Genomic DNA, 27,259 nt, shown 5'->3' with positions numbered 1-27,259 from the left:
AAAGTATGTAGGGATTCATCTGTTGTCTCTAAAAACACCTTCAGACCATCAAAGGGGAGGTCTTCTACAGTGCTTTGGACCTCTCTGGGAAAGCTTGACAATTGGAGCCAGGATGCCCTGTGCATAAATACCACACTAGAGATGAAATGGGCTACAGCATCTGCTTCTTGAAGGGATGTCCTGGCCAGTAACTGTTCCTCAGCAACGACGGCTTGAAATTGCTTTCTTTGCTGTGGTAGAAGGTGCTCAATAAAAGCAGTAAATTTCACACAGGAAAGGTAATCGTATTTTGCCATGATTGCCTTGTAATTTGTGATCCAAAATTGTAGGGTTGCAGTTGAGTAAACTTCCATCCAAAAAGGTCCAGAAGCTTCTGGTCTTTGTCATTTGGGATTGGCTTGGTGTGGTGTTCCTTCCCTTGTTCATTCAGCGCATCCACTACCAAAGATTTAGGTGGGAGGCAAGAGAATAAAAATTTGGAGTCCTTGCGGGGGACATCATATTTTCTTATCTCCCATTTACAAGTTGGTGGTACTGTTGCTGGGGTCTGCCAAACTATCTTCGCAGGATCCAAAAGTCCATCATTGATAGGTAACACAACTCTGGTCAATGTTGCCAACTGCAGAATGTCCAGCAGGTTACACTGTGGTTCCTTGACCTCACTGAGTGGTATCTGCAGATTTTTCACCACCCATTTTAGGAGGACCTGAAATTGCTGAAAATCTTCTATCACAGACAGAGGTGGACACACAACCACCTCATCTGGAGAGGACGAGGATAGTGTAGTTTGAGGGGTAGCTTCCTTATCTGCTCTTACATTCTGTTCCTTAAACGTCTCCTCCTGAGGAATAGGTGGGGGGGGGGGAGTTGTGTGTATCTATTGTCCCAGTGGGCAAGACTCAGAACCTTGGGAAATTGTTGGTTTGCTGCCAAGGGATCCCAGTATGGCCATTGTGGGGGGCCATGTAGGAGAAGAAATGGCATCCAAGACTGGTCCCCTGAAAGTCCTCTCCTCTGAAAGTCCTCTCTCTCTGTGCAGATGTTTCAAAGAATGGGTTCCTGTATGGATGGGTAGGAGAGCCCTGCACCGAGATAGAGGAGACTAAAGGGAGGTCTCCATCATCATCCTCTATATCATCCAGAAGAGAAGGCCCAGCTGAAAATGTGGTGAATCGGGTAGTACTAGAGACAGATGGGAGTCCGGTGATTGAGAGGGTCTTGGTACCACAAGATACTCAGTACCCATAAGCAGTGGAGATTCTGGTTCACCTATCTCTGATAAATCCTCTGTGGACCTGAACTCTTGTTGTACCAAACAGAAAGGCAGTACTAATATGACAGTGTTTGTGTCTCTAGAAGTAGACAGTACTGAAGATTTAGAGCATTCTGAGACAGGTGCCAATGGAGTAAGGGCCTTAGGCTTACACAGTACCAAGGAACCCATCTGGGGAGGCACCAGCAATAAGGATGAGTCTGATGGTACCAGTCTCAAAGAATGTTTCTCCTTGCCTTCTTTGACATATCTGGACAGTACTGAGGCTCGGTCACAGACGTGTTTCCTCTTGGAAGAGCTTAAGGGCTTTCCAGACATGCAGATACCGGAGGAGTCCTTTGTCGCTATGATACCAAGTCAAGAGGCTGAAGCTTCTGAGACCGTTGACCTACTGGGGGACTGAGGTCTTTAAGGAGCAGGCTCCTTATGAAGGGAGGTGCAGCTCCTCTTCTTCAAGAAGATCTCTGTAGTTTTCCCCTTACCAAGAGAGAGCGGAGGTGAGGTCAAAGGAGTTCTGGATCTACCCAGAGAGCAGTGTGTATACAGTGGTTCTTCTGACCTGGCTCTGAAGTGAGGAAAAGGGAGTGCTTCATCATAGCTTCAGTTTAAATCCTAAGCAAGGTAAAACTGGGAGATTAAGGACCAGACAGAAGTTACACTTCTGAGGAATGTGTGACTGCTGCTAACTAGGATGTCCTCCCAGCAAGTCAGCCAGTGTTTTAACCCCAGTGAGCTGGATATGCCCTTCCAAGGAAGGCAAGCCTCCTTAGAGGGGAGAGGAATAAATCTAATTCTCTCAACTACCAAACTAACCTAACTAGCAAGCAAACTATTTAAAATTAAATTAGCAACTAAAAGAAAAAACTTTTAGTGGAGGCGTGCTCGAGCGCCATCTCAGGCTGAGGCAGCTGAGAAGAAAATAAGGGCAGTTCACTCATACAGCCCTATATAATCTCAGTGTAGGGCACATACACAAGCCAAATGGACGCTGCCAGTGCAAATCTCCATTTGACGGCATGTGGGGCACATGCAGACCTGGAGTGGAGCGCTCTTAAGGGCACTACTCTAAGAACAACATCTATTCACTTCTCAACTAAAGGCTGCAGCTCCAGGTTCTAGTCTTCAATGATGTTGTATTCCACTAGTCCTCTCAAAAATATGGGCATAAAAGCCAAGAATTAAGAATAATAAAAAACCTTGGAGGCCTTCTTTATACATCAAAAAAACACATTTTTTTGTTATTTTTGCCTTGCAGTTCACCTTAAGGTACTAGCTGTGTGATCATTTTTCATTACACCATATTGTACAATCTGGAAATATATTTAAATCATAGTATCAGAAAGGTAGCCATGCATCCGACGAAGTGGGTATTCACCCACGAAAGCTTATGCTCCAATAAGTCTGTTAATCTATAAGGTGCCACAGGACTCTTTGCCACTTTTAAATCATAGAATCAGATAAATGTAGGGCTGGAAGGGACCTTGAGAATTCATCAAGTCCAGCCCCCCGCACTGTGACAGGACAAGTAAACATAGACTATCCCTGACAGGTGTTTGTCCAACTTGTTTTTAAAAGCTTCCAATGATGGGAACCCAGGACCTCCCTTGGAAGCCTATTCCAAAGCTTAACTACCCTGATAGTTAGAAAGTTTTTCCTAATATCTAACCCAAAACTCCCTTGCTAAAGATTAAGCTCATTACTTCTTGTCCTAGCTTCAGGGGACATTCAGAACAATTGAGCACCCTCCTTTTTATAACAGCTTTTAACATACTGGAAGACCGTTATCAGGTCCCCCCCTCAGTCTTCTTTCCTCCAGATTAAACAGACACACTTTTTTTTAAACCTTTCCTCATATGTCAGATTTCCTAAATATTTTATCATTTTTATTGCTCTCCTCTGGATTCTTTCCAATTTGTCCACATCTTTCCTAAATTGAGGTGCCCAGAATTGGAGACAGAACTCGAGCAGGGGACTCACCAATACCTAGCAGAGCAGGACAATTACCTCCTGTGTCTTACAACACTCCTGTTAATACTCCCCGAGAATCATATTAGCCTTTTTTGCAGCTGCATCACATTGATGACTCATATTCAGTTTGTGGTCCCTATAACCCCCAGATCCTTTTCAGCAGTACTACCATCTGGACAGTTATTCCCCATTTTTTAGTTGTGCATTTGATTTTCCCTTTCTACATGAAATACTTTGCACTTGACTTTATTGAATTTCATCTTCCTGAATTCACACCAATTTTCCACCGTCATTTTGAATTTTCAACCTGTCCTCCAAAGTGCTTACAACCCCTCCCACTTGGTGTCATCTGCACATTTTATAAGCATACTCTCTAGTCCATTAACCAAGTCATTAATGAAAATACTGACTAGTACCCAAGACTGACCCCTACAGGACTCCAGTAGATACGCCCTCCCAATTTGATCACAAACTATTGATAACTACCCTTAACCATTTGTGTACCCACCTTATAGTAATTTCATGTAGACCACGTTTCCCTAGCTTGCTTATGAGAATACCATGCTTCATGTCAAAAGTATAGTCTAAATGTATCGTACACATGGGAATACATTTTCTAATAATTTCAGCAGGGTTTTAGCCCTCTGGCTCCCATTAACGTTAATGACCAACAACTAAACCCAGCACATGACTTTTTTTAAAAAGAAGATTTACAAAATGCTCAGGTTACATTTAAATTTCCAAGTGAACGTTTAGTTTTGTTCTAGTTTTTAAGATATGAAGCCACTGAATCTCTTTTTGGCCACATCTGCTAGCATTCTAGGAAAGCATCTTACCTTAGAAATAGGATTTTTTAAAAAACACTTGGAAACAAATGCATGAATTTTGCCCTTCATATACATTACTCGTTCACCTACAACCTTTTAAATAGTTCCTCATACTAAGTATTTTGGAGTATCCCTAGCTTATTTTAAATTTTTACTCAGTGCTTTTCTGTGATTTTTTGTACTACTATTACAGAAAGTATGCACCTCAGTGTGTTGCACCATTCCTGAGAGCACACTACAATTATGATCAATCACCACAACATACTGCTTAGAGTGCACAATGAACACGTCATACTCACCTGTCACAGAAACAATATTGAGTAATCTTCTCATGGTTTGAGGACTGATATCACTAAACCAGTCCTCTGTAACCAGAAGCTTGGTCAGATCAAAAGACATCTGGCGTGTAATAGTCCGCTGCATCTGTCGTCTTCGGTAAGTATCCTGACAAATAAAAAAAAACAAAATAATGATTAGTTTCTCCAAACTGTACATACCTGAAGGGCTTCTCATTTCAGGTTTTGTGCTTAAAAATATTCTAATTTTTACAAGTTCAGCCAAAGGCACAGATTTATTCTCAAATACAATGAAAATATTTTCACAGAAAAAAAATGTTCTTTGGCTAAACTATATAATATTCAATACAAGCAACACAAGTTGTAAATTATTTCTAATAAGCTACATTACTATGCCTTACAAACAATAGCAGTGTTTTTTCACACCACAATTATGAATGAAAAAATACAATGGTAAGTCACAATATTTTGTACGAACAAAACAATTTTTAACATTGATAAAACCACTTTTTAAATTAAGGCAAAAAAAACCACAAAAGAGCATATCTTTGCTTTGGAGGAATCAAAAAATCCCCATTCATAGCCCTAGCATCTGTCACACAGAAACTGATATAGGAGGCAGTTGCTAAGCCAAGCCTCTTTGTGGTTGTTAGATATGACCCCCCCAGACCCCACCTGGGGTACAGATTGAACAAGAATTTGTATACTCTCTCTCCCTTTCAGGCATTGTAGAATCAAATTACTATAGATTAGATGGCTCCAACAATAACAGCTGTTAGGCAAGCTTGGTCAAACTTGACTAGAAAGTTCTGCTTCCATCCATTCTTTCATGTAGAGGTGGTCCTACAGAGCAATCCTACCCTTAAAATCTGTGGCAAAATCTTGATGTGAAGGGATTGGACGGAGAGAGGCATGATGACTGTCACAGCTAATTGACAATGATGCATTTAAACCATATCTAGATCTTCAGCAACAATTTGGCTTGCCCTGCTCCAGACCATGGAAATATCTCCAGCTAAAGCATTTACTTACAAACACATTTGGACCAGATCCATTGGGAGCTCCACAACCTCCAGAACTTTTATTATATTGAAGAAAACCTTCCTGGCCAGAGGTATCCTTTTAGGATTTTCTGGCCCAAAAAAACTCTGCCAAGGATTCATAATTTGCAAGTCACTTGGAATAGAGATTTAGATATGCAACTATCTCCAAATCAATGAAATACAATTGTATCTAATGTTAAAAAAGCAACTATAGACATGAGACTATGGCTTATTCACCAAAAGACACTTTTTCAAATATACTGGTCCTCACACAGCTTAATAGTAATGGGCCTCATAAATGCTGGCCCCTGTTGAAAATGTAATTTCTTTGATGCTACATTAGCTCATGGGTTTTCGGAGTTCCCTTGTATTAAGAATTTTCTCGTATGAGATGGGTCAAAGGAACAGTCTGATATTGGATGCTAAATTGGAGCTAATCCCCTTAAGTTTCATTCTTCTATATATTTCTGCTATCTGGCAGTTATCTGGTAACAAGGTGGCATGCTTCCATCATGCAGCTTTGGTCACTAAAAAAATTAAACCTGAAAAAATGGAAAAGTTGATCCCCATCTAATACTGATGCCTGCCTCGGTGACATAGCTGACCTCACGGCTAACAAATGACTGGAATTCCGCAGGAAGAGAATGTCTGAAAAATTCCAAGCAATTTTGGCTGATTTTTTAGCAGTCTATGATAATGTAGACCCTGAAAACAGTTTTGTCGATTCCCCTCCTCTCCCTTTTTCCTAACTCTTTATTTACTTTGTGTAGTGTGATGAATCTGGTATTTTGATATATTTGTTGTATTTGGAAAAATTAATAAGTTATAAATATGAAAAAACTGATATAGGAGGCAGAAGAGAGACAGCAACACAGTACCATGCTAGTAGTAGTAGTTTTTGCTTTTGTGGTTAAGGACATAAAAAGTCCCTTTCTTTCTTTGCAAATGGGATAGAAGGACTCTGCTCATGTGTGGGGAGCAGCGAAGGGAAGAAGTTACTCACTTTCTGCAGTAATGATGGTTCTTCAAGATGTGTCCCCCTCTGGGTGCTCCCCTGTAGATATGCTTGTGTCCCTGCACTGCTAATCGGAGAACTTTGATAGCAATGTCCGTTAGGCCCACACATGTGCCGTCTCTCCTTGTGCCCTGCCACGAGGCTAGCTAGCGCACACGGGCTGACCCTTCTCAGTTATTTCTCTACCCCCCAGTCATAGACAAAAATTTCAAAGTAGAGGGGAGGAGGGTGGGTTGTGGGGCACCCACAGGCACACACATCTCGAAGAACCATCGTCACTGAACAAGTTAATAACTACTTATTCTTTGAGTAGTCTCCCTATGGGTGCTCCAGTGTAGGTGACTTCCGAACAGTATCCCACTGGAGGGCTGGGACTTCAGAGTCAGGTCAGTTACAGATGACCGTACTGTCACCACTCAACAGATTTCTGAGATAGGGACATTCCTGAAAAAGGCAGCGGATGAGGAGATAGACCTCGTGGAGAGTGTGCAAATACTCTCTAGCGGGGTCATGTTGTGAACCTGATAATAGCGTCTAATGCAGTTTGAGACCCATTTGGAGAGTATCTGGGCTCATATTGCTGAGCCCTTGGATCTTTCCGCAATAGAGAGGAAAAGCTTAGGAGACTTCCTAAAAGCCTTTGTCCTGTCTAGGTAGAATGCTAGGGCTATTCTGACATCTGTAATATAGCCTCCCTGTTGTGGTGGTGAGGCTTGGGTAGAAAATTGGTCTGTGTGGAATGGGGAGGTTACCTTAGAGATGAATTTTGGATGTGGCCTGAGCATAACCTTGTCCCTAAAGAATAGTGTGTAGGGAGGAGCCATCAGAACCACTATTTGTCCTATTCTAGCCGAGGTGATTGCTATCAGGAAGGCCGTTTTCACTGAGAGGTGCATAAGTGAACAGGTGGCCATGGGTTCGAAGGGAGGTCTAGTCAGGCCTTTCAACACCAGGTTTAGATCCCATGTAGGGGTAGGATACTGGGGTTGTGAGAAAAGCCAACTCAAGGAATCATTTAGTGGTTGGGTATGATAGCACTGAGTATCCCTCTACTTGTCGATGGAAGGCTGCTATAGCTGCTAAGTGGATCAGGAGAGAACTGAGAGACAGTCCCGATCTTTTTAGAGTCAGTATATAGTCTAGGATCTTTGGAAGAGTTGCAATGTCATGGAGATTTGTTGGGAAGTACACCAAATCCGGAACCTGGACCATTTCTGCAGGTAAGTAAGATTTGTCAAGGACTTTCTACTGTGTAGCAATACCTCTTGTACCTCCTTCAAGCAGGAGATCTTTATGCACTAACCATGAAGGAGCCACATCTTGAGGTGAAGAATCCCCAGACTGGGATGTAGAGTGCATCCTTCGTTCTGCGAGAGGAGGTACAGAGTGGAGTGGAGACAGATCTGTGGGCATGTCGAAAATTGTGACAGGTAAGAGTACCAAGTCTGTCTTGGCCAAGTGGAAGCAATCAGTATGACGTGTGCTTTTTCTCTTTTTATTTTTAATAGGACTTTCAACAGTAAGGGAAACGGAGGAAAGATGCAGAAAAGTTCCCTGTCCCAGGGAAGAAGGAGATCATTGCACAAGGAGTGTTGCTCCATCCCTGATCTAGAGCAGTAACATGGATATTTCTTCTTCAGGTAAGTGGCAAACAGGTCTGTGGTTGGTGTCCCCCACCACCTGAATAGGTCATGGAGTACTGCTGGGTTTATCTCCCATCTGTGATCGTGTGGGAACTTGCGACTGACACTGTCCACTATCAAGTTTTGTGTGCTCGGAAGGTAAGCTGCTGCTAGCGTAACATTATGGGAGAAGCACCAGTTCCATAGTTTTATTGCTTCTGCATAGAGGAAGGTGATCTGGCTCCCCTTTTTTGGTTTATGTAATACATACCTGCTATGTTGTCTGTTAGGCTCTCGTGTGTGATCCCTTGATCAGCAGGAGGAAATGGGCACAGGCATTCCTGACCACCCTGAGCTCGAAGAGGATGTAAAGGGATATCTCCGTGGATGACCACTGGCCTTTTGTTGTGAGGTCATTTAGATGTGTGCCCCATCCTATGAGGTATGTGTCAGTGATGAGAAGCAATGACCGGGGGCGGAGTAAGAGCACTCTGGCCTACAAGTCAAGGTTGCAGCCTATGAATTCCAGGTGCTGCACTGGAGTGAGGGTTGATTTCTGGGCGTCGATCTATAGGCCCAGCTCTGTGAACAAGTGTATTGTGGATTTGGTGACTCAGCAAGCATCTTGAAAGGACCGGGCATGGAGGAGACAATCATCCAGGTAGAGGTAAATCATGATTCCTTGGGACCATAGGTGCACAGCCACTACTGAGAGGTCCTTGGAGAATACTCTCAGAGCTGATGATAGCCCAGAGGGGAGTACTCTGTACTGATAGTGGTCTTGTCCCAGGGTAAATCTAAGCAATCGTCTGTGGGATGATAGGATTGCGATATGGACGTAGGCATCCTGAAGGTCGAGGGCTGAAAACCAGTATCCCTGATCCAATGCTGGAATAATCATAGCTAGAGTGACTTTTTTGAATTTTTGAGCTTTGCTAAACTTGCTGAGTGCTCTGAGATCTAGCATGGGTCTCCAACCTCCCTTCCTCTTGAGTATTAGGAAATAGCAAGAGTAAAAGCCTTTGCCTCATAGATGTTGAGGTACTGGTTCTATGGCTCCTAACTGGAGGAGACTATCTCTTGTTGTAGTAAACTCTCATAAGAGGGATAGGGAAGGGTTTTGTGGAGGGATGAGGAAGGTAAAGTGGATGGAATACCCATTATGAACAATTTCCAGGATCCATCGGTCCAGTGTTATGTGTTCCCAAGTGCTGCGGAACATTCCAAGGCGGTAGGAAGAGTTGGTCAGCTGTAGCAGTTGGGGGGAGTGGTCTGTTGATGCCTCGACCAATACATCAAAATCTGTGTTTGGAAGTGGATGGTTGCAACATGGAAGACTATGGGCCAAATGGTTTATGCCTGGGTAACATAGATTTCTTTCTCTGAAGTTCGTAATTTGAAAAGTTTGAAAACTCGTGGTGATTGGGGGAGGTCCTGGACAATTGGAAAAAGGCAAATATAGTGCCCATCTTTTAAAAAGGGAAGAAGGAGAATCCAGGGAACTACAGACCAGTCAGCCTCACCTCTGTCCCTGGAAAAATCATGGCGCAGGTCCTCAAGGAATCTATTTTGAAGCACTTGGAGAAGAGGAAGGTGATCGGGAACAGTCAGCATGGATTACCAAGGGCAAGTCATGCCTGACCAACCTGATTGCCTTCTATGATGAGATAACTGGCTCTATGGCTATGGGAAAGTGGTGAAAGTAAAATATCTTGACTTTAGCAAAACTTTTGATATGGTCTCCCACAGTATTCTTATCAGCAAGTTAAAAAAGTATGGATTGGATGAATAGACTATAAAGTGGATAGAAAGCTGGCTAGATTGTCGGGCTCAACAGGTAGTGATCAACGGCTCGATGTCTAGTTGGCAGCTGGTATCAAGCAGAGTGCCCCAGGGACAGTCCTCGGGCCGGTTTTGTTCAACATCTTTATCAGTAATCAGGATGATGGGATTAATTGCACCCTCAGCAAGTTCGCAGATGACAGTAAGCTGCGGGGAAGAGGTAGATACGATGGAGGGTAGGGATAGGGTGTAGAGTGACCTAGACAAATTGGAGGATTGGGCCAAAATAAATCTGATGAGGTTCAACAAGGACAAATGCTGAGTTCTACACTTAGAAAGGAAGAATCCCATGCACAGCTACAGGCTGGGGACGGACTGGCTAAGCAGCAGTTCCGCAGAAAAGGACCTGGGGATTACAGTGTAAGAGAAGCTGGATATGAGTCAGTAGTGTGCCCTTGTTGCCAAGAAGGCCAATGGCATATTGGGCTGTATATTAGTAGAAGCATTGCCGGCAGATCGAGGGAAGTGATTATTCCCCTCTATTCAGCACTGGTGAGGCCACACATGGAGTACTGCATCCAATTTTGGTCCCCCCACTACAGAAGGGATGTGGACAAATTGGAAAGAGTCCAGTGGAGGGCAACAAAATGATTAGGGGGCTGAGGCACATGAGTTACGAGGAGAGACTGAGGGAACTGGTGTTATTTAGTCTGCAGAAGAGAAGAGTTGGGGGGGATTTTATAGCAGCCTTCAATTACTTGAAGGAGGGTTCCAAAGAGGATGGAGCTAGGCTGTTCTCAGTGGTGACAGATGACAGAACAAGAAGCAATGGTCTCAATTTGCAGTGGGGGAGGTCTAGGTTGGATATTAGGAAACACTATTTCACTAGGAGGGTGGTGAAGCACTGGAATGGGTTACCTAGGGAGGTGGTGGAATCTCCATCCTTAGAGATTAAGGCCTGGCTTGACAAAGCCTTGGCTGGGATGATTTAGTTGGTGTTGGTCCTGCTTTTAGTAGGAGATTGGACTGGATGACCTCCTGAGGTCTCTTCCAACCCTAATATTCTCTGATTCTATAACAGTGCTGAGTCGTGTACTGGGAGGTGTGTGATTTGTGTTGGGACTGCAGACTGAATTCTGTCTTTTGTCTGGGAGTGTAGATCCCTAACAAGTGGACAGTGGCCCTAGAATCTTTAATAGAGTGAAGAGATGGATCCGTCTTCTCCGAAGAGCCTGGTGCCTTGAAAGAGAAGGTCTTTGACAGTCAACTAGCTCTTTAGGGAAGTCTGAAAGATGTAACCACGGCACAGCCACATAACCACTACCGTGGAAATGGACTGGGTCACTGTGCCAGCTGCACTGAAGGCAGACTTTAGTGCTGTTTTGCCTACTAGCTCTCCCTCCCGGATGCCAGCTTTGAACTGGTCGAGCTGTGACTCAGGAAGCTGATCAATAAAGTTGCTAAGTTTCCAATAGTTGACAGTCATATTTCGCCATTAAGGCTTGATAATTATTGATTCGGAACTGTACTGTGGCCAAGGAATAGACTTTGATCCCAAAGAGGTCCAAGCGTTTCCAATCCCATTCACAGGGAGTGGACCTCATTTGGTATTACAGCCCCAAGAGTTTAACGCATAGACGACAATGGAGTTGGGGGGAACCTAGGAGAAGAAGAATTCCGCGTCCCCACCCAGGCATAATTTTTTTTTCCCAGCCCACTTACAAATAGATGTCACCTATGCAGAGGTCTGCCAGATGGTTTTTGAGGGGTCCAGGAGAGCCTCATTAATGGGAAGGACTATTTTAGAGGATGAGGAACTTTGTGATGGGTGTCCTTGACTTCCTCCAAGGGAATCTGCAGTGTATTTGCAACTCTCTTTGCCAAGTCCTGGAAAAGCTGGAAGACTTCAGCTAAGGACACTGGTGGAGGGATGATGGGCCTTATCTTGGGAGGAGGAAGATATGTTGGTCCTCCAAGTCACCTCTTCCTCAGTGCCACCCTCCTGTTCCTCCACAATCTCCTCTGGAGGTTCCAAGATTCTGGATGCCATGGCCAAGGGGTCACGTCTCAGGGGTTCATGAGTAAAACTGGAAGCCCGAGAAACGTGGGGGTGCTATACAGCCCAGGGATCCCAGCATGGCCACTTGGGCAGTGGACTAAAGCAGGTGGTGGTTCCCATGTGGTAGTGGGGCTGTCTGAGGGTATGCTCGCGGGGCCTCTTGGTAGAGGGTACCATAGGGAGTATGAAAGGAATAGTGGGAAACGGCCTCCTCCGTCTTGCTGTCTGAGTCTGCACTGAAGAGGGGAGGTGTGTGGAGAACACTTGGTGCTGAGGTCCCGGTGTCAAGAAGAGGAGACTCTGGTACATCAGATACCTGGAGGTCTCTTAAGTGCTGGAATTCTGGCAGTGCTGATCAACCTGGTGCCACGGTGGTACCAATGGAGTTGGGAATCTTGCCCACACCAAACACCCCAGGGCTGGATGGGGCATTGATGACAGCACCGATGGTACAGTGTGTACCGGCAGCATCTTCTTACTGGAGTGCTGGCTCCTATCTTTGTCCATTGATACCACTGACTCGGTGCCTGTGCCCATCGGATCTTTAGGAGCGTAAACGGTACCTGCCACTCCAGATTTTCATGAGCCATGGATGCTGGGATCGTCTTGGTGTTAATGGTACCAAGCATGCTGGAGATTTTTTATGGCTGGCTCGGGGCTCAATCTGGAGACTTCCCACTCTCTTTTTTGATGACTTATGAGAGGGGTCTGGGGCTGCTTTCTTAGACTCACGGTCCTTGGATGTTGAGCGCTGTGGGGAAGACTCACGTTTTCCAGGCGACTCTCAGCACAGGTCTGAGGTGAGGTTGGAGGGCTGCTTCCATGAAGATGATCTTTTGTCTCAACATCCTGTCCTTTCAAGACCTGGGTCTGAGTTGCTTGCAGAGACCACATTTCTGTGGGATGTGGCCTTCCCCAAAGCAGCATATGCACCAGGACTGCTTGTCTGCGAAAGGGCTGGCCTCTTTGCAGGAGAAGCACTTCTCGAAGCCTGGTGAACCAGACATACCCCGTTGGGAGAAGGATCCTCCAGAAAAAAAGGGGAGGAAATAAAATCTTGTTTCTTTTGTTTTCGTTCGGGAAGAAAAAATAAAGAGAAAAAAACTATAGCTAACACCGGGGAGACTAACTACAGAAATGTTAAAGCAGCAAATGGTCGCAAACAGACTGCTTACTCTAGCCAGGGGCAGTTGAAAAGGAACTGAGGAGGGGCAGCCTCAAGGCGGGGCACAAGGAGAGTCAGCACATGTGCGGTCCTAATGGACACTGCTACCAAAGTTCTCCAATCAGCAATCATAGAATCATAGAATATTAGGGTTGGAAGAGATCTCAGGAGGTCATCTAGTCCAAACCCCTGCTCAAAGCAGGACCAACACTAACTAAATCAAATGCAGGGACACAAGCACTCCTACAGTGGTGCACCCATAGGGACACTATTCAAAGAAGAACCAGCTTTACAGAAGCTGTTTATTTCTACTACTGGGTGTACAGATTATAACATTAATTCTCCTTGTCCAGAAGTGCAGAGACTACAGAGAAGCTCTGCACAGAATAACAAGTAGAGAAATCAAAGCTGTGCATCTACATTGTTCCAGGCTACTCTTCTTGATAGAGTCCTGCTTCTGAAGCACCAACCAGTGACAATGAAAGGTTAGGCTACAAAGAGGGATCTACAAAGTCAAATATGGATCTAGGTCTGAGTTACTTAAAAATTATTACCTTTCTTCTTGTGTCTCATCCTAGCATTTGAGATTAGCTTGAGGCACTCCAGCTAACAGCCCCTAGATTTAAATTAGGGCTGTCGATTAATCACAGTTAACTCACACGATTAACTCAAAAAAATTAATTGTGATTAATCGCAGTTTTAATTGCACTGTTAAATAATAGACTACCAATTGAAATTTATAAATATTTTGGGATGTTTTTCTACATTTTCATATATATTGTATTCTGTGTTGTAATTGAAATCAGTGTGTATTATTTTTTATTACAAATATTTGCACTGTAAAAATGATAAACAAAAGAAATTGTATTTTTCAATTCACTTCATACAAGTACTGCAGTGTAATCTTCGTGAAAGTGCAATTTACAAATGTGGATTTTTTTTTTTTTGTTAACGCGTCTGGCACGTAAATATCTTGTGACGCTGGCTACAACAGTGCCATGAGAACACCTGTTCTTACTTTCAGGTGACATTGTAAACAAGAAGCAGGCAGCATTATCTCCTGCAAATGTAAACAAACTGGTTTGTCTGAGCGATTGGCTGAACAAGAAGTAGGACCGAGTGGACTTGCAGGCTCTAAAGTTTTACATTGTTTTATTTTTTAATGAAGTTGTTTTTTTTTTTTACATAATTCTACATTTGTAAATTCTACTTTCATGATAAAGAGACTGCGCTACAGAACTTCTATTAGGTGAACTGAAAATTACTATTTCTTTTGTTCTTTTACAGTGCAAATGCTTATAAACAAAAATAAATATAAAGTGAGCATTGTACACTTTGTATTCTGTGTTGTAACTGAAATCAATATATTTGAAAATGTAGAAAACATCCAAAAATATTTAAATAAATGGTATTCTATTATTGTTTAACAGTGTGATTAATCGCCTGACAGCCCTAATTTAAATGTTTGTGGAATAGCTGTCTCCATAATTGGATAGACTCTGAAATGTGCTTCTCAGCTGCTCTGCCCAAGCCTAAGTTTGCTGATCTTCAAGTCAGACTTTTTATTAATGGATGATTTTTGTTGATTTCAAGGAGATGGTTTGATGTGCCTTTGAAGGTGATATTGTGATAAAATTATTTTGAATTACCATAATTAAATCAAAAATAGATACATATTATAAATCTCTCTTCTTTTATGTTGCTATCTTTCTCACCCGTCTATTAAGAGCAGTTTTGCTGCCAAGTTTGGTCATCTCTCCAAGGCTGTTCTGAGAAACTCTTCTGTCAACTTCTTCATGTATTCCTAAAGAATGACATTTTCCCCATTAAAATACATTTCACTCTTCCATTTCATCTGCTTATTCCAACTGTAAAATGTCTGAAGTTACCAAATATTTGCACAAGATGTTATTAAAAAGCTAAGGATTAATGGTTTCAAGATTACTTATTTTATAACCTTGTTATAGTCTCCTTGCATTATAAATTTACCTGAAGTATCTGTATATGGAATATCTCCATTGGTAGTTGAAGCTACCATCAGCTTTTTTGCACTACTGAGCCCACGACTGTTAAGAAAGACAGGCAAATGGACAATATTTCTCATGTAATCATGTCCATTTATGTTCGAATCACGTAACACACTATTGAGGTTCTGGTTAATTGCCTTTATAATAATATGTGGGTCACTTGCAAAAATGGCAATAAATGGGCCTTTTGAAAACAGGACTCGTACCTGCAATCAGAAAAAAAGGTAGATTGTAAATTGTTTTTTTACTATGTGCCATTAAACATTCTTATAGTTAAAATTTTATATTTATTTTGTTTTGATGAGTTCAATTGACAAACTATATGGAACACAACATATTTTTTCTACTACATTTACTGTCAGAAGTAATTATATTAAATAGTACCATGAAAATAATATGCTTGATATACCACTACAAATTCATACCAAATTCGTAACACCTGAAAATTTGTCAGCTAAAATATCCTTTTAATTTATATAAATTTTAGTTGAGAAGTTTGAAAAAACTCTTAAACCAAAAAAACTAAGCTCAAGATTACACTTATTCATAGCGCCTTAGATCTCAAAGCACTTATTCATTAAAGAGTTATTCTCAACACTTCTGGGAGCAGATCCTTCACTGGTGTAAACAGTTACAGGTTCTGTTGGAGCTAGGACAATTTACACAAGCTGAGGATCTGTTCCCTAGGAGGTAGGCAAAAATCATCTCTGCAAAATAACTCACTGTGTCAAGCATCTGTAGAACTTTGTCTTGTTCACAAGCATCCAATCCATCTATAATTACGACAAGTCTTGTCTGATTCTGAGTGAAGCTATCAATAGTTTTTGCCATTTTGGCCATCAGTTCCACTTCACACTTCAGAACCTACAAAAGTTAAAAAAAGAAACTTTAAAAATTAAAAGAAAGAATAGAAGCTATTTAGTGGAAATATGGGACCTATTTTAGATTTGGGGCAAAGGCTTTCTAAGCACAATTCTAGTTTTAATGAAGTTTTATATATTTTTTAAAATGTCATTCCTTTTAAAAATTATCTATCTATCCCAACAATATTTTAATATTATTAACTAATACTTTAATTACTGAAAGGGGAAAAGATAAATACAATGGAATTAAAAAAGAAATCAGTTAAATAACCATGAAAACACAGTTATTCATTTGAAATGGGATTTTTTTCTTCCTTAAAGAAAGTTTAAGAGGGCTGTTCTGAAAGGATGAATATTTTTAGTTTCTGTAGTTTTGGTCTGGTCACAGACTGTCATAAGTTAATACAATACTAGCTTCATTTAACAGTGATAAATTAATACACATTTACAGTAACTCAGCATTTCAAGAGTGAGTCAAAAGAGTTCAAAACATCTGTAGCTTCTTCTAATTTCTCCAGTTAAATAGAAGTATTACTTAAGGAAAATCTTTGCATAAAATTTACGCTATCTGCCTTCCTGTTTGAATATCTTTTGTAGCTTTGTGTAGAACGCTTCACAATAAATATTGTAAGTAAATTTTTTAGTGTTCTTTTTAAAGTTTAAGTGGGCGTGGACTGCGGGACAAAAGGATGCAAGTGCCGTTCCTGATGGAAATGATTTTCTTCATAAATAGCTGTGCATGGAACATTCTCCACTGTAAGATAAATATGATGGAACTGTGTAGCTCCTAACTTAAATCGGACAGACAAGATTTCATGAGAATCCAGCCCCAAGCAAACAAGTTTAGGTGCAGAGCACGTAAGTTTTGATCAAGGAAAAGAGACAGTCATGAACAAATTTTAGCCAGTGCCTAATTTCAAAGACTTCTTAAAAATTTAAGAAAAACTAAACAAAAACTATATAAAAATTCAAAGGATATAAAAATATAACCCTCTGAGAAATTTAACACTGATTTTCCTCTTTGAAAAAAGTGGCCAAACAGGAATTTAAACCCCATTTTAATCACATTTTAGAATGCAACCATAACTATGGAGTCCCCACCGGGCTTCTCCATAAACAGTAGCAACACCAGTAAATGCTATCACTTTTGCTACCAAGTGTTTAACTGGCTCTTAAAAATTAAGTCACTCTACCATTGGCTTCATTCTTTTCTTAACCAAAGATACTATGTATGACAAATGACTGACAATGCTCAAAGTAATTTATTCTTTATTAACTTTGTGGTAAAGTTTCTATGATTATATTGAATCTTAACAGTACTTGAAGCAATTGCTTTTATCACATTACTGCAGGTCCTATGATGGGGTGCCCAACGCACACATGCCCTGAGCAGGCTAATGTGGGCCAGGAGTGGCCAATTAACATCACATGTTGCACCTGGAGGGGAACGACGGATTGACAAGGCCTAGTGGTAGAAGAAGCGCAGCTGGGGGAGGAGGCAGGATAGGAGTATAAAGCCAGGAAGTGAGAGCAGGAGGGGGCTGCCAGGAGGAGGTCTGCAGTCACTCCCTAGAGAGAAAGAAACTTGTCCAGAAACAAAAAGGAGACCCAGGAGAAGAATAAGCCCTGGGGTCCTGCCCTGGAAGGGGGAGTCTGGCAAGAGGTTGAGACAGGTGAAGCAACCACAGGGAGCAGAGAAATGTCCAGTGGTAAACCCAGAGAAAGCCAAGGAGATGGAGAGGTAGAGTAGGAAATGGCCCAGGGAAACAGCAACAGGGTGCAAGTCTGAGCAGACCTGAATTGCTAGTCATAGGGTTCCTGAACTGGAACCTGGAGTAGTGGATGGACCCACATTCCCCTATCAGCCACTGGGAAAGTGGCACAGCACTGGAGACATGAAATGGAAGACCTTTTGAGGCAGCATCCAGACAGCTTGTCCGGCGGGACTTTGCTACCCTTGAGAGGAGGACACTATACAGTGATATGACTGGAGTGTCAACTCACAAAGACAGAGCACCCTGAGGCCCAAGAGAAAGAGGGGCCACAGTGCAAACAACCAATGAAGGGTTTGCCAGAAGACGCGAGATCTAATTCCCAGACCCAACCACAATGAGGAGCACCCTGTGGTGAGTGGGACCCCTTTACAAGGTCATTTAGATAATTTATTGTCTAGAGTATTGTGTCTTTCTACAACAAAGTAAAATTGTAAACTGAAAATGTGTTTAGCCAATCAAGTAATCCTTGGTTGAACAGACAGATCATATGCACTGAATATAATTTTCAGATGACAGCAATTTTCATTTATTTGAAAACTTGTTCTAATGTTTGAGAGGTTTGGTTTGATCAGATGGATGACATTCTATAGTAAGAGGATTATTATACTTCTTTGTGTTAATGAATGATTCATAATATCGATCCTTACCTTCATGAACCCTTCACTTTTCAGTTTGTGAAGCTTGGAAGCAGCATTATGAAGACGTTTTCTCTGGGAATTTAAGACTGAGTCCAACACTTGCCACCATGTACGACAGTTCAAGATAAAGGCCAAACCAACAACACATGCAACCGATATCAGAATAGCATTCACCGTCATGTTCTTTGGATCCACATTAAAAATGACCAGCAGTGTGATCCCAGCAATAACGCAACCAAGTATGAAGAGAAAGATAACGAAGGATGGGAGACAGCAGGTTTTCTTCCATTTCTTTTTACCTATAAAACATAAAATAGTCATTGGATGTTGCATGCATCTCTAAATTTTCTATCCAATTTAATATAAAAATGCTCAAGTTTGTAAACTCTGTATAGGATTATAACAGTCTAAAAATGGTGGGCTAAGTTTGGCCAAATTCTTGCTAAGAGGATGTTGGGGTACCAATCCAGTCTTCAGTTTGCAGTTTCTCTTGTCGAAGAGACCCATCCTGTATGCGGGTAGTCTTCGCTGTGAAACAGGCTGATAGCTTCTCAGTGAAAAGTCCTGGGCTCATGTGTGAAGCAGAGGCAGTCTGCATTCACGAGTTCTGCAAAGTCTGACAACACTACCTCTATGGCAGAGGAGAAATAGGATCGCTGCAGGATAAGGGCATAGATTTATAAAAATTTCTTGTTCTGAAGTCTATTTCTGTCATCTGATTTACACTATCCATGCACAAACTCCCTCCCTTTCACTTTTTTTATTTTCATAGGACGAGGGCTGAAAAAACTATTTTGGTTTTCATTAAGATTTAATCTCAGCAGTTTATTATTCATTATGATTATTTATTAAGCACTGGCAACTGTTTGCTCAAAGCTTGCAGGGTGAGTGAATGTGAATTGTGACAGGGCAAGGACAGATGGCTATAGAAAAGCCGTGGGAGATAGCTATATTAGCTCCAGGCTAAACAAATCCCTGGTACCAGGTTAAGTGAAATGGAAGCTGCTCCAGGTCAATTAAGACACCTGGGGCCAATTAAGAACTTTCCAGAAGGCAAGGAGAATGCTAGGTTGATTGGGACACCTGAAGACAATCAGGGGCTGGCTGAAACTAGTTAAAAGCCTCCTAGTCAGCCAGGTGGGGTGCATGTCAGGAGCTGTGGAAGGAAGTTGCGCTGTTGGAGAGGTGGAGTAGTACACACCATATCAGGCACAAGGAAGGAGGCCCTGAGGGAAGGGTGAAGTGGAGCTTGAGGAAGTAGCCCAGGGAATTGTACATGACATGTTTCTAAAAGGTCAGCTACCATAGCTGATACTATTAGGGTCCCTGGTCTGGAGCCCGGAGTAGAGGGTAGGCCCGGGCTCCCCCCCCCCCCACACACACACACACACCTTTGCCCCCTGATTAGTCACTGAGACTGGGAGACAACAGAGACTGTGCAAGGAAGGATAACTTCTCCTCACCTCCCTTGCCGGCTTATGATGAAAATGGCTCAGTAGACTGTGACCCTTGTCTCTAGAGAAAGAAGGATTATGTGGAGGGTCACAGTGAGCCTCTGAGGCTAGCGAAATCCACCAGGAAACGTGGGACCCACAGAGGCAAGGACAGAGCTTTGTCACAAAATATATACCTAAATATTATTGGATTAAATTTTCCAAACCCTCCCTTCCCTTTTGTGGGATCAGTTTGCAAAATTTTCATGTGTACAAACAAATTAGATTGCTAACTACCTGGTTTTAAGTTCAAAACTGACAGATATTCAACTACTAATACAAAAAGAAGTCTCAGAAGTATGAAGTGACCATCTAAGCTACAATCTGTGATTTTTTTTATCCATGCCCTACTACCTAGTGAAAAAGAGTCAAGAACATCTAGGACCTTCTACTAACAGATGATTCCTCCTGTGAAGTAGGAAACTTTCCACTTCTGACTAAGATGATCAAGAAGCCAGCAAAAATGTCTCCAACTTCATTTGACAAGTGCTAGTATCCTACATCCCTGTCAGTAAGGGGAGGGGCATGGAACAGAAAAAATAACTGTTTTTGTTGATGGATTATTCTTTTGCCGTGGACAAGTGATGTAATATTTGCACTCCTGCTGATTCTCCTGACTGCATTTAACACCGATTGCATACTCCTGTTTGATGCCTGAGAGCTTGCAGGGATGAAATGAAATTCCTTCTCCTTTCTCTCAAACCAAACCCAGTGGGTAACAACGAGCAATTACTTCTTCAATCTCCAGAGCCCTCACCTGTGGTGTTTCTCAAGGCTTAACCCTCTGCCTATCACATTCAGTACCTATATGAAGCCACTGTGTAAAGTGGAATAAACAGCATGGCTGGAGTGCCGGCCGTACACAGATTACACCCACCACATCATCTTTATCATCAACGAAACAGCATCACATACCAGCTTCCTCAATGCCTGGCCAAAAGCAGCAGGTGCAGCTAGCTGAAGAGCAGTTGGCTGAAGCTGAACTCAGGCAAGATGGAGGAAATATTTGAGTGAATTGAGAAGTGCTTTGAAGAACTCATCTTCCCTACAACATCCCATTTTGTTGAGAATGTCTTCCCTCTGACTGTCAAGTCAGTCAGCAGCCTTGGAATGCTTTTGAACTCCTCACTGCTACTGGAAGTACAAATATCTATGGGTGAGAAGAGTCCACCCTTTTCCATTTGTGGTCAGCCAGAAGATTCTGCCCTACTTCTGTCACAGAGTTGGTCACAGTGATAGAGTTGGAAGGGCATAACGAGTGGGGTCCCGCAGGGATCAGTTCTGGGATCTGGTTCTGTTCAATATCTTCATCAATGATTTAGATAATGGCATAGAGAGCGCTCTTATAAAAATAAGTTTGCGGACAATACCAAGCTGGGAGGGGTTGCATGTGCTTTGGAGGATAGGATTAAAATTAAAATGATCTGGACAAACTGGAGAAATGGTCTGAAGTGAATAAGATGAAATTCAATTAGGACAAATGTGAAGTACTCCATTTAGGAAGGAACAATCAGTCACACACATACAAAATGGGAAATGACTGCCTAAGAAGGAATACTGTGGAAAGGGATCTGGAGGTCATAGTGGATCACAAGCTAAATATGAGTCAATACTGTAACACTGTTCCAAAAAAAGCTATCGTCATTCTGAGATGTTGTGATGTTATCTGATTAAACTGTGACCATACAGATCATTGTTGCAACCACTCATATATTTGCAGCAAATCTTGTACAACGATCATCAAGTGAGGTGTCTATGAAAAGGTTATGATTATCCTATCTGTATGCATGTATCATTTTTGTATTTGAAGTTATAAGTATTGGCTCTATACTTGGATTTCAAATGTTTGCTCCTGGGGTAACGCCCAGCACATCTTGGAGGGACTATTTGAATTAAGTGGCTCATGAAGAAAACACTTGGTTGAATATGGACCATGGGAGACGCCCATCTTCACTGAGTGGACTGTCATGTAAACATGCTGTCTGGAATGTAGGTAATGGCTTCCTGCAGTGACTGAGGGAAATTGAGCATGAACATGTGACTTACCCATGTGACTCCAAACTCCATCTTGTTGCTGTAATTTTCCACAATGGGATGCCCTCCACATGGCAAAATCTATAAAAGGCTCTGGAAACACCTCCACTTTGTCTTCAATCCTGCTTCTTACCTCTGGAGGAACTTTGCTACAAACGGAAGCTCTGAACAATGGACTGAATGACCCATCCAAGCTGTGGATGTACTCCAGAGACTTGACTTAAGCCAGCAGTTTATTCCATCACTGCTACAAGCCTGAACCAAGAACTTTGCCATTACTGTATGTAATTGATTCCTTTAACCAATTTTAACTCTCACCTTTCTTTCTTTTTATGAATAAACCTTTAGATTTTAGATACTAAAGGTCTGGCATCAGCATGATTTTTGGGTAATATCTAAGTTATATACTGACCTGGGTGTGCGGCTGGTCCTTTGGGATCAGAAGAACCTATTATTTGATGAGACTGGTTGTAAAGAACCACTCATCTCTGAATCCAGTGTTTCTAGTGGTGATATAAGAACTGGAATGCCTGCCTTTATGTTTTCTTGTTAGCCAGCATGGCGAAACAGGAGTTTACTTTTGTGGCTGGTTTGGTATATCTTATAAAAGAATAAGCACCAGTTTTGGGTTGTGTTTTCCCAATTTCTCAGCAGTTCGTCCTGAATTTGGCATCCTCAGTTGTGACACACTCAGGCACGGTTACAGATGTATTAGCAGGAGTGTCGTAAGCAAGGTAAGTAGTAATTCTTCTGCTCTACTGCATGCAGATTAGGCCTCAACTGGATTATTGTGTCTAGTTCTGGGTGCCACATTTCAGGAAAGATATGGACTAATTGGAGAAAGTCCAGAGAAGAGCAACAATAATGATTAAAGGTCTAGAAAACATGACCTATGAGGGAAGATTGAAAAAATTGGGTTTGTTTAGTCTGGAAAAGAGAAGACAGAGGATAGGATACCAGTTTTCAAGTATATTAAAGGTTGTTACAAGGAAGAAGAAGAAAAATTGTTCTTCTTAACCTCTGAGGATAAGACAAGAAGCAATGGGCTTAAATTGCAGCAAGGGAGGTTTAGGTAGAAAAAACTTCCTAACTGTCACAGTGGTTAAGCATTGGAATTAATTGCCTAGGACGGTTGTGGAACCTTCATCATTGGAGATTTTTAAGAGCATGTTAGACGAACACCTGTCAGGGATGGTCTAGATAATACTTAATCGTGCAATGAGTGCAGGGGACTGGACTAGATGATCTCTCAAGGTCCCTTCCAGTCCTATGATTCTACAATATGTGCTTTTGGGTCTTCTAAGCTCAGTTTTGTCAATTCGTTATTCCCACAAATAAAGTCACAAATCCTGAAAAATCTACAACTGATATAGAATGCAGAGGCCTATTTGCTGAGCAACACTGGTTGCTGTTAACCCATCTCTCCAATGCTCTTTGCTTTGCACGTGTCAAAAAGGAGGTGATTTAAATGGCAAGGAAAATAATTGCAACCTCTAACGAGCTCTATATTCATGAAAAATTCTCAACTATGCTCAAGAATACCTTTTGCTTTCAGCTAATTGTTTTTCTATAATCTTTCTACATAAAAAACTACGGTTTCTCAGCTTATTTTTCCAAGGTGAATGGAAAGGGTACAATTACAGCAGTAGTCTATCTTCTACATATCAAAAACTTACAGTTTAAACATAAACAATGTACTGATGTGAAAAAACAGAACACTTTACAACTGCAGTCAAACGGAAAAATCAGAAAAGTCATTTGAGTAATAAATACCTTGTGTATCTTCTGTCTTGAATACTCGAAAAAGTCTTGTTGCTAAGAAACCAAACTCCCTTTCACATGCATCAGAGAGGGTAGCAATCATCTCAGCCATTGAAGTTTCACCACCTACACTGGACAGTCTATTGTAGTCAGTAAACAGAAATCTGAAGTGACACAAAAAGAAGATGTATCTTGTATGTAGAAGTCCTTTTTGGCTAGTGAAAATAAAACCTTCCTTTTCCCCTACAACAGAAAGGTACCCTTTCAAATGTGGCAGAATGAACATTTCAATAAGAATTTCTTTAAGGTATACCACTGCTCTTGTAGCAATTTAGTCTCTTTTCCCTGCCTCCTTCTCCCCCATTTTCAAGCTTTCCTTTGCCTCCATCCCTGTCTTATTTTAGCATTTGATTTATTGAAATACTTGTCTTGCAGTCTCTCAGAGTGCAAATATAAAAGACAAAATTTTAATTATCACAATCCACAAAAAACAAAGACTAATCCATCAACAACATTGTGCAGGATTCTCTCATATGTACCCAGGATAAAAAATACAAAAACAAGACAATACAATACCAGTATGTCAGCAGTTTTATGGTGAATTAAAAGGCATGAAAGTAAAATTCTAATTGATATATGTACAGCATCAGACTGCACTAGTAACCAAAGATAGAAAAATGCATAACTAATGAACAACAAAGGATCCATATCAGCCTTTCTGATGTAAATATATTGAAAAGTATATACATAATTTTAAGTAGTACATGGTCATGCTGTGACTACTTGAAATTTTACTAGACTTAATCTATACATGCACTAGTGATAGGGCAGCTATTTTATGTTGAGATTTACTAATCTACATGAGGAAAAGGAAGAATAAAACTAAATCATAACTCCAAACTATAACACTACAATTTTAACCTAAATTTTATTGCTAGTTAAATTGCAGTATACAAATTGAGATGTAGCATAAAGTAATATTATTAGCTCCTCAGTACAGCATAAGGGACTCTACCGGCAATCATAAAAGTTAGGGTTAATATTTGGTATCATTCTAGAAATACAAATACTATTCATTAGAATGTGATGATTATTAAAAACATACACAGTACTTAAAATATCATAAAATATGCATCTGTTGCATATTTCAAGTGATTTTTAATATGAACAAATCTTGCATGGTTATCTTGGTAACCAATATTATTTTCTTCAAACTATCTTGATCTATAATTACTCTCTTTTTCTTACTACAGCATAAAGAGTTATTTGAAGGAGAGTAAACTACACATACTTAATCCTGTTAGATTCCTACTTCACTGTACAGTTTATAGATTGTTACCAACATGAAGCTGAATTACGTAGGAAAGAGAGAGAAAAGTACATATGAAATAACTCTAACCTGACAGGTAAAGCTTTAGTGGTTTGCTCTGGTAATTCTGGTGGGTTCACAAACATCAGTTTGAGAAGTAGCTCCAAGTACCCAATATGTCTTGCCAACCTTGTACTTAATACCCAGGCCCAGTTCCAGCTTTCTCCTTCTCTTCGGCCACCAAAGTAAATCACAGCTGTAATAAAATACTTTCTTAACATCTCAATATAAAAAAGTCATGAAAGTCTGAACAGATAGGACCTTAATACTTGCAGAACAAATGATGCCAAGTGGCTTTGTTGTAGTTCTTGGAATTGTCATGAAAAAGAAAGAATTAGCCTCTATTCACACCCAGTTCCACACTTGTGGCCTGAACTAAGTGTTGTGGAAGCAGTTAGCTGAAGCCACAGAAGTATAATGGCCTTGTTACATGCAACAGTGGTCCCTTGACCAAATGAAAACCTGCATTTCTGGGTTCTAAAGTTGGCCCTATCCAGTCTTGTTTGATCACAAGAATAGTAGCTGCAATGTAACTATCATGACTGAGATGGGATTTTAAAGCAAGAAAACAAAGGTGGCTTTGAGAACACTGTCAGGTATGCAAAGGGATCTGTACATACACAGAGTGTCAAACTCAGAGCTTGGAAAGAAAGCCAATAAGAAACTGCTCCTCATATTTTATTATGGAAATGCTAGTCATGACTCCATAGTTAAGTAAATACTCTAATTTAAGTTAAAACAAACCAAAAATGGGTCCCTGAAGAAATTGAGCATCAAACCATTCTTTTTCTTAATAATGGACAGTTACGAAAACATACTCTTTAAACTAGTTAAAAATCATTGAAATCTTATGTATTGTCTATGTTTGAAAAAATCAGATTGCAATAAAGTTATGCTGCTAACAGTTGAATCTGTTAGAGTTATAGACTAAAACAGGTCCAGGCCAGTAGCTCAGGTAACTTATATGGGGTAATTATGACATCTGCAGTAACTCAACCAATCACCATCTTTCCTCTCCAGTTAATGTGCATGCTGTAATTCAATTAATTGATATGAGTTAGTAGAGTGAAAGTGAATGTATGTCATGAGTTCTCATTCATAGATTACTTAGCTGCCAGATATCACTAGACTGGCCCCAACTATTACTGCTCTTAGAAGTTCTGTGGCTTCATGCTAGCAAATTAAGAGTAAGATTCACCAGTATACTCCAGCTGCTTTGTGCTGTTCCACAGATGCAACCTTAATTCAGTCCTATAGTGATAGCAAGCAATAATCATACAATTATGTTTACGGCATATTAATGTCTGTTATCAAATTAATTTAAAGCCAATTTTAAAAAATAATTATTTTTAATCCTCCTTGCCCCCATCATGACATCACTATGAAGCAGAGTTACAGGTATTCTGGAGACTTAAACTGAGCGTTTCTGCACTTTACCACATATGGGCATCTTTTCAGTTTAATTTATCTCTGAATTTCCTGGATTTGCAATGCCAGTTTTGGTGACAATTACATTTTATATAATATTTTATCGTTAATTTGATATATATCTTAACTCCATCTTAATATATTTTTCCAACTGCTTTTAAATATTTCTGCAATTTTAATCACATCCTTTCAATCATTTGAAGTAGTATGTGTTCATTTTTAAAACTGAGCCCTACACTTTTAAAACCTTGCTATTGCCTGAATATTAAGAACTTCTGTTAAAAATATTCAGTTCCAGAACTGAAGTGACATAAAATTAAGATATAGGAGTTGAGTCAATGAATTTTTACTTAACAGCTATTGTTCTAACTCATATTAATGAAGTCAAATGCATTATTTTGCTGTTCTTACTAAGTTTATTCTCCAATGTTTATTATTAAAAACAATGAAAATAGTTTTCTTTGTATTTTTTGCAAAATGACTTGACTTTTTTCAGAAGCACAGCATTTGCTTATGAATAAATACTGAACTCTAAAAATAGACAGAACCAGTATGTTTTATATGAAGTGAAAACAAACTTACTAAAGAATATGTATAGAACTGCTAATAAGCTCAGTGCCACAGCTATTCCGAGCATTGTGTCCACTGTGAAAGCAAGCAATAAACCCAGCCCTCCACACAGCAAGACCGTAAGGAATACAATAAGCCAAGAGAACTGGAACAGCGGTTCAATCTGCTGTCCTGCAAAAGTTTTCATTTCATCTAGAACAGAAAAAGCATACAGAAAAGTCAACCTTAGTTGTATATTTTTATGACAAAAA

The 27,259-nt window shown here is 40.8% G+C and overlaps 1 protein-coding gene across 7 annotated transcripts in view; it reads right to left on the bottom strand.

The window, feature by feature from the left end:
* KIDINS220 (kinase D interacting substrate 220) overlaps positions 1–27,259 on the bottom strand; it is a 158,712-nt gene that overhangs the window by 82,938 nt on the left and 48,515 nt on the right. For 6 of the 7 annotated variants that reach the window (XM_073336072.2, XM_073336073.2, XM_073336074.2 and 3 more), the window contains exons 14-21: positions 27,021–27,200; positions 25,041–25,206; positions 23,654–23,805; positions 18,363–18,652; positions 15,801–15,941; positions 15,040–15,283; positions 14,766–14,854; positions 4,368–4,512 (exon numbers count right to left, since the gene is read on the bottom strand). In XM_073336072.2, the coding sequence (XP_073192173.1) occupies positions 4,368–4,512; positions 14,766–14,854; positions 15,040–15,283; positions 15,801–15,941; positions 18,363–18,652; positions 23,654–23,805; positions 25,041–25,206; positions 27,021–27,200 (1,407 nt within the window). The remainder of the gene's footprint in view (positions 1–4,367; positions 4,513–14,765; positions 14,855–15,039; positions 15,284–15,800; positions 15,942–18,362; positions 18,653–23,653; positions 23,806–25,040; positions 25,207–27,020; positions 27,201–27,259) is intronic. The other variant, XM_073336076.2, reaches the window with a different exon arrangement.

The sequence above is a fragment of the Lepidochelys kempii genome, chromosome 3 (genome assembly GCF_965140285.1).
Source record: "Lepidochelys kempii isolate rLepKem1 chromosome 3, rLepKem1.hap1, whole genome shotgun sequence".
Lineage (NCBI taxonomy): Eukaryota > Metazoa > Chordata > Testudines > Cheloniidae > Lepidochelys > Lepidochelys kempii.
The sequence above is the reverse complement of the archived record's forward strand: the minus strand, read 5'-3'. Positions and strand labels throughout refer to the sequence as shown.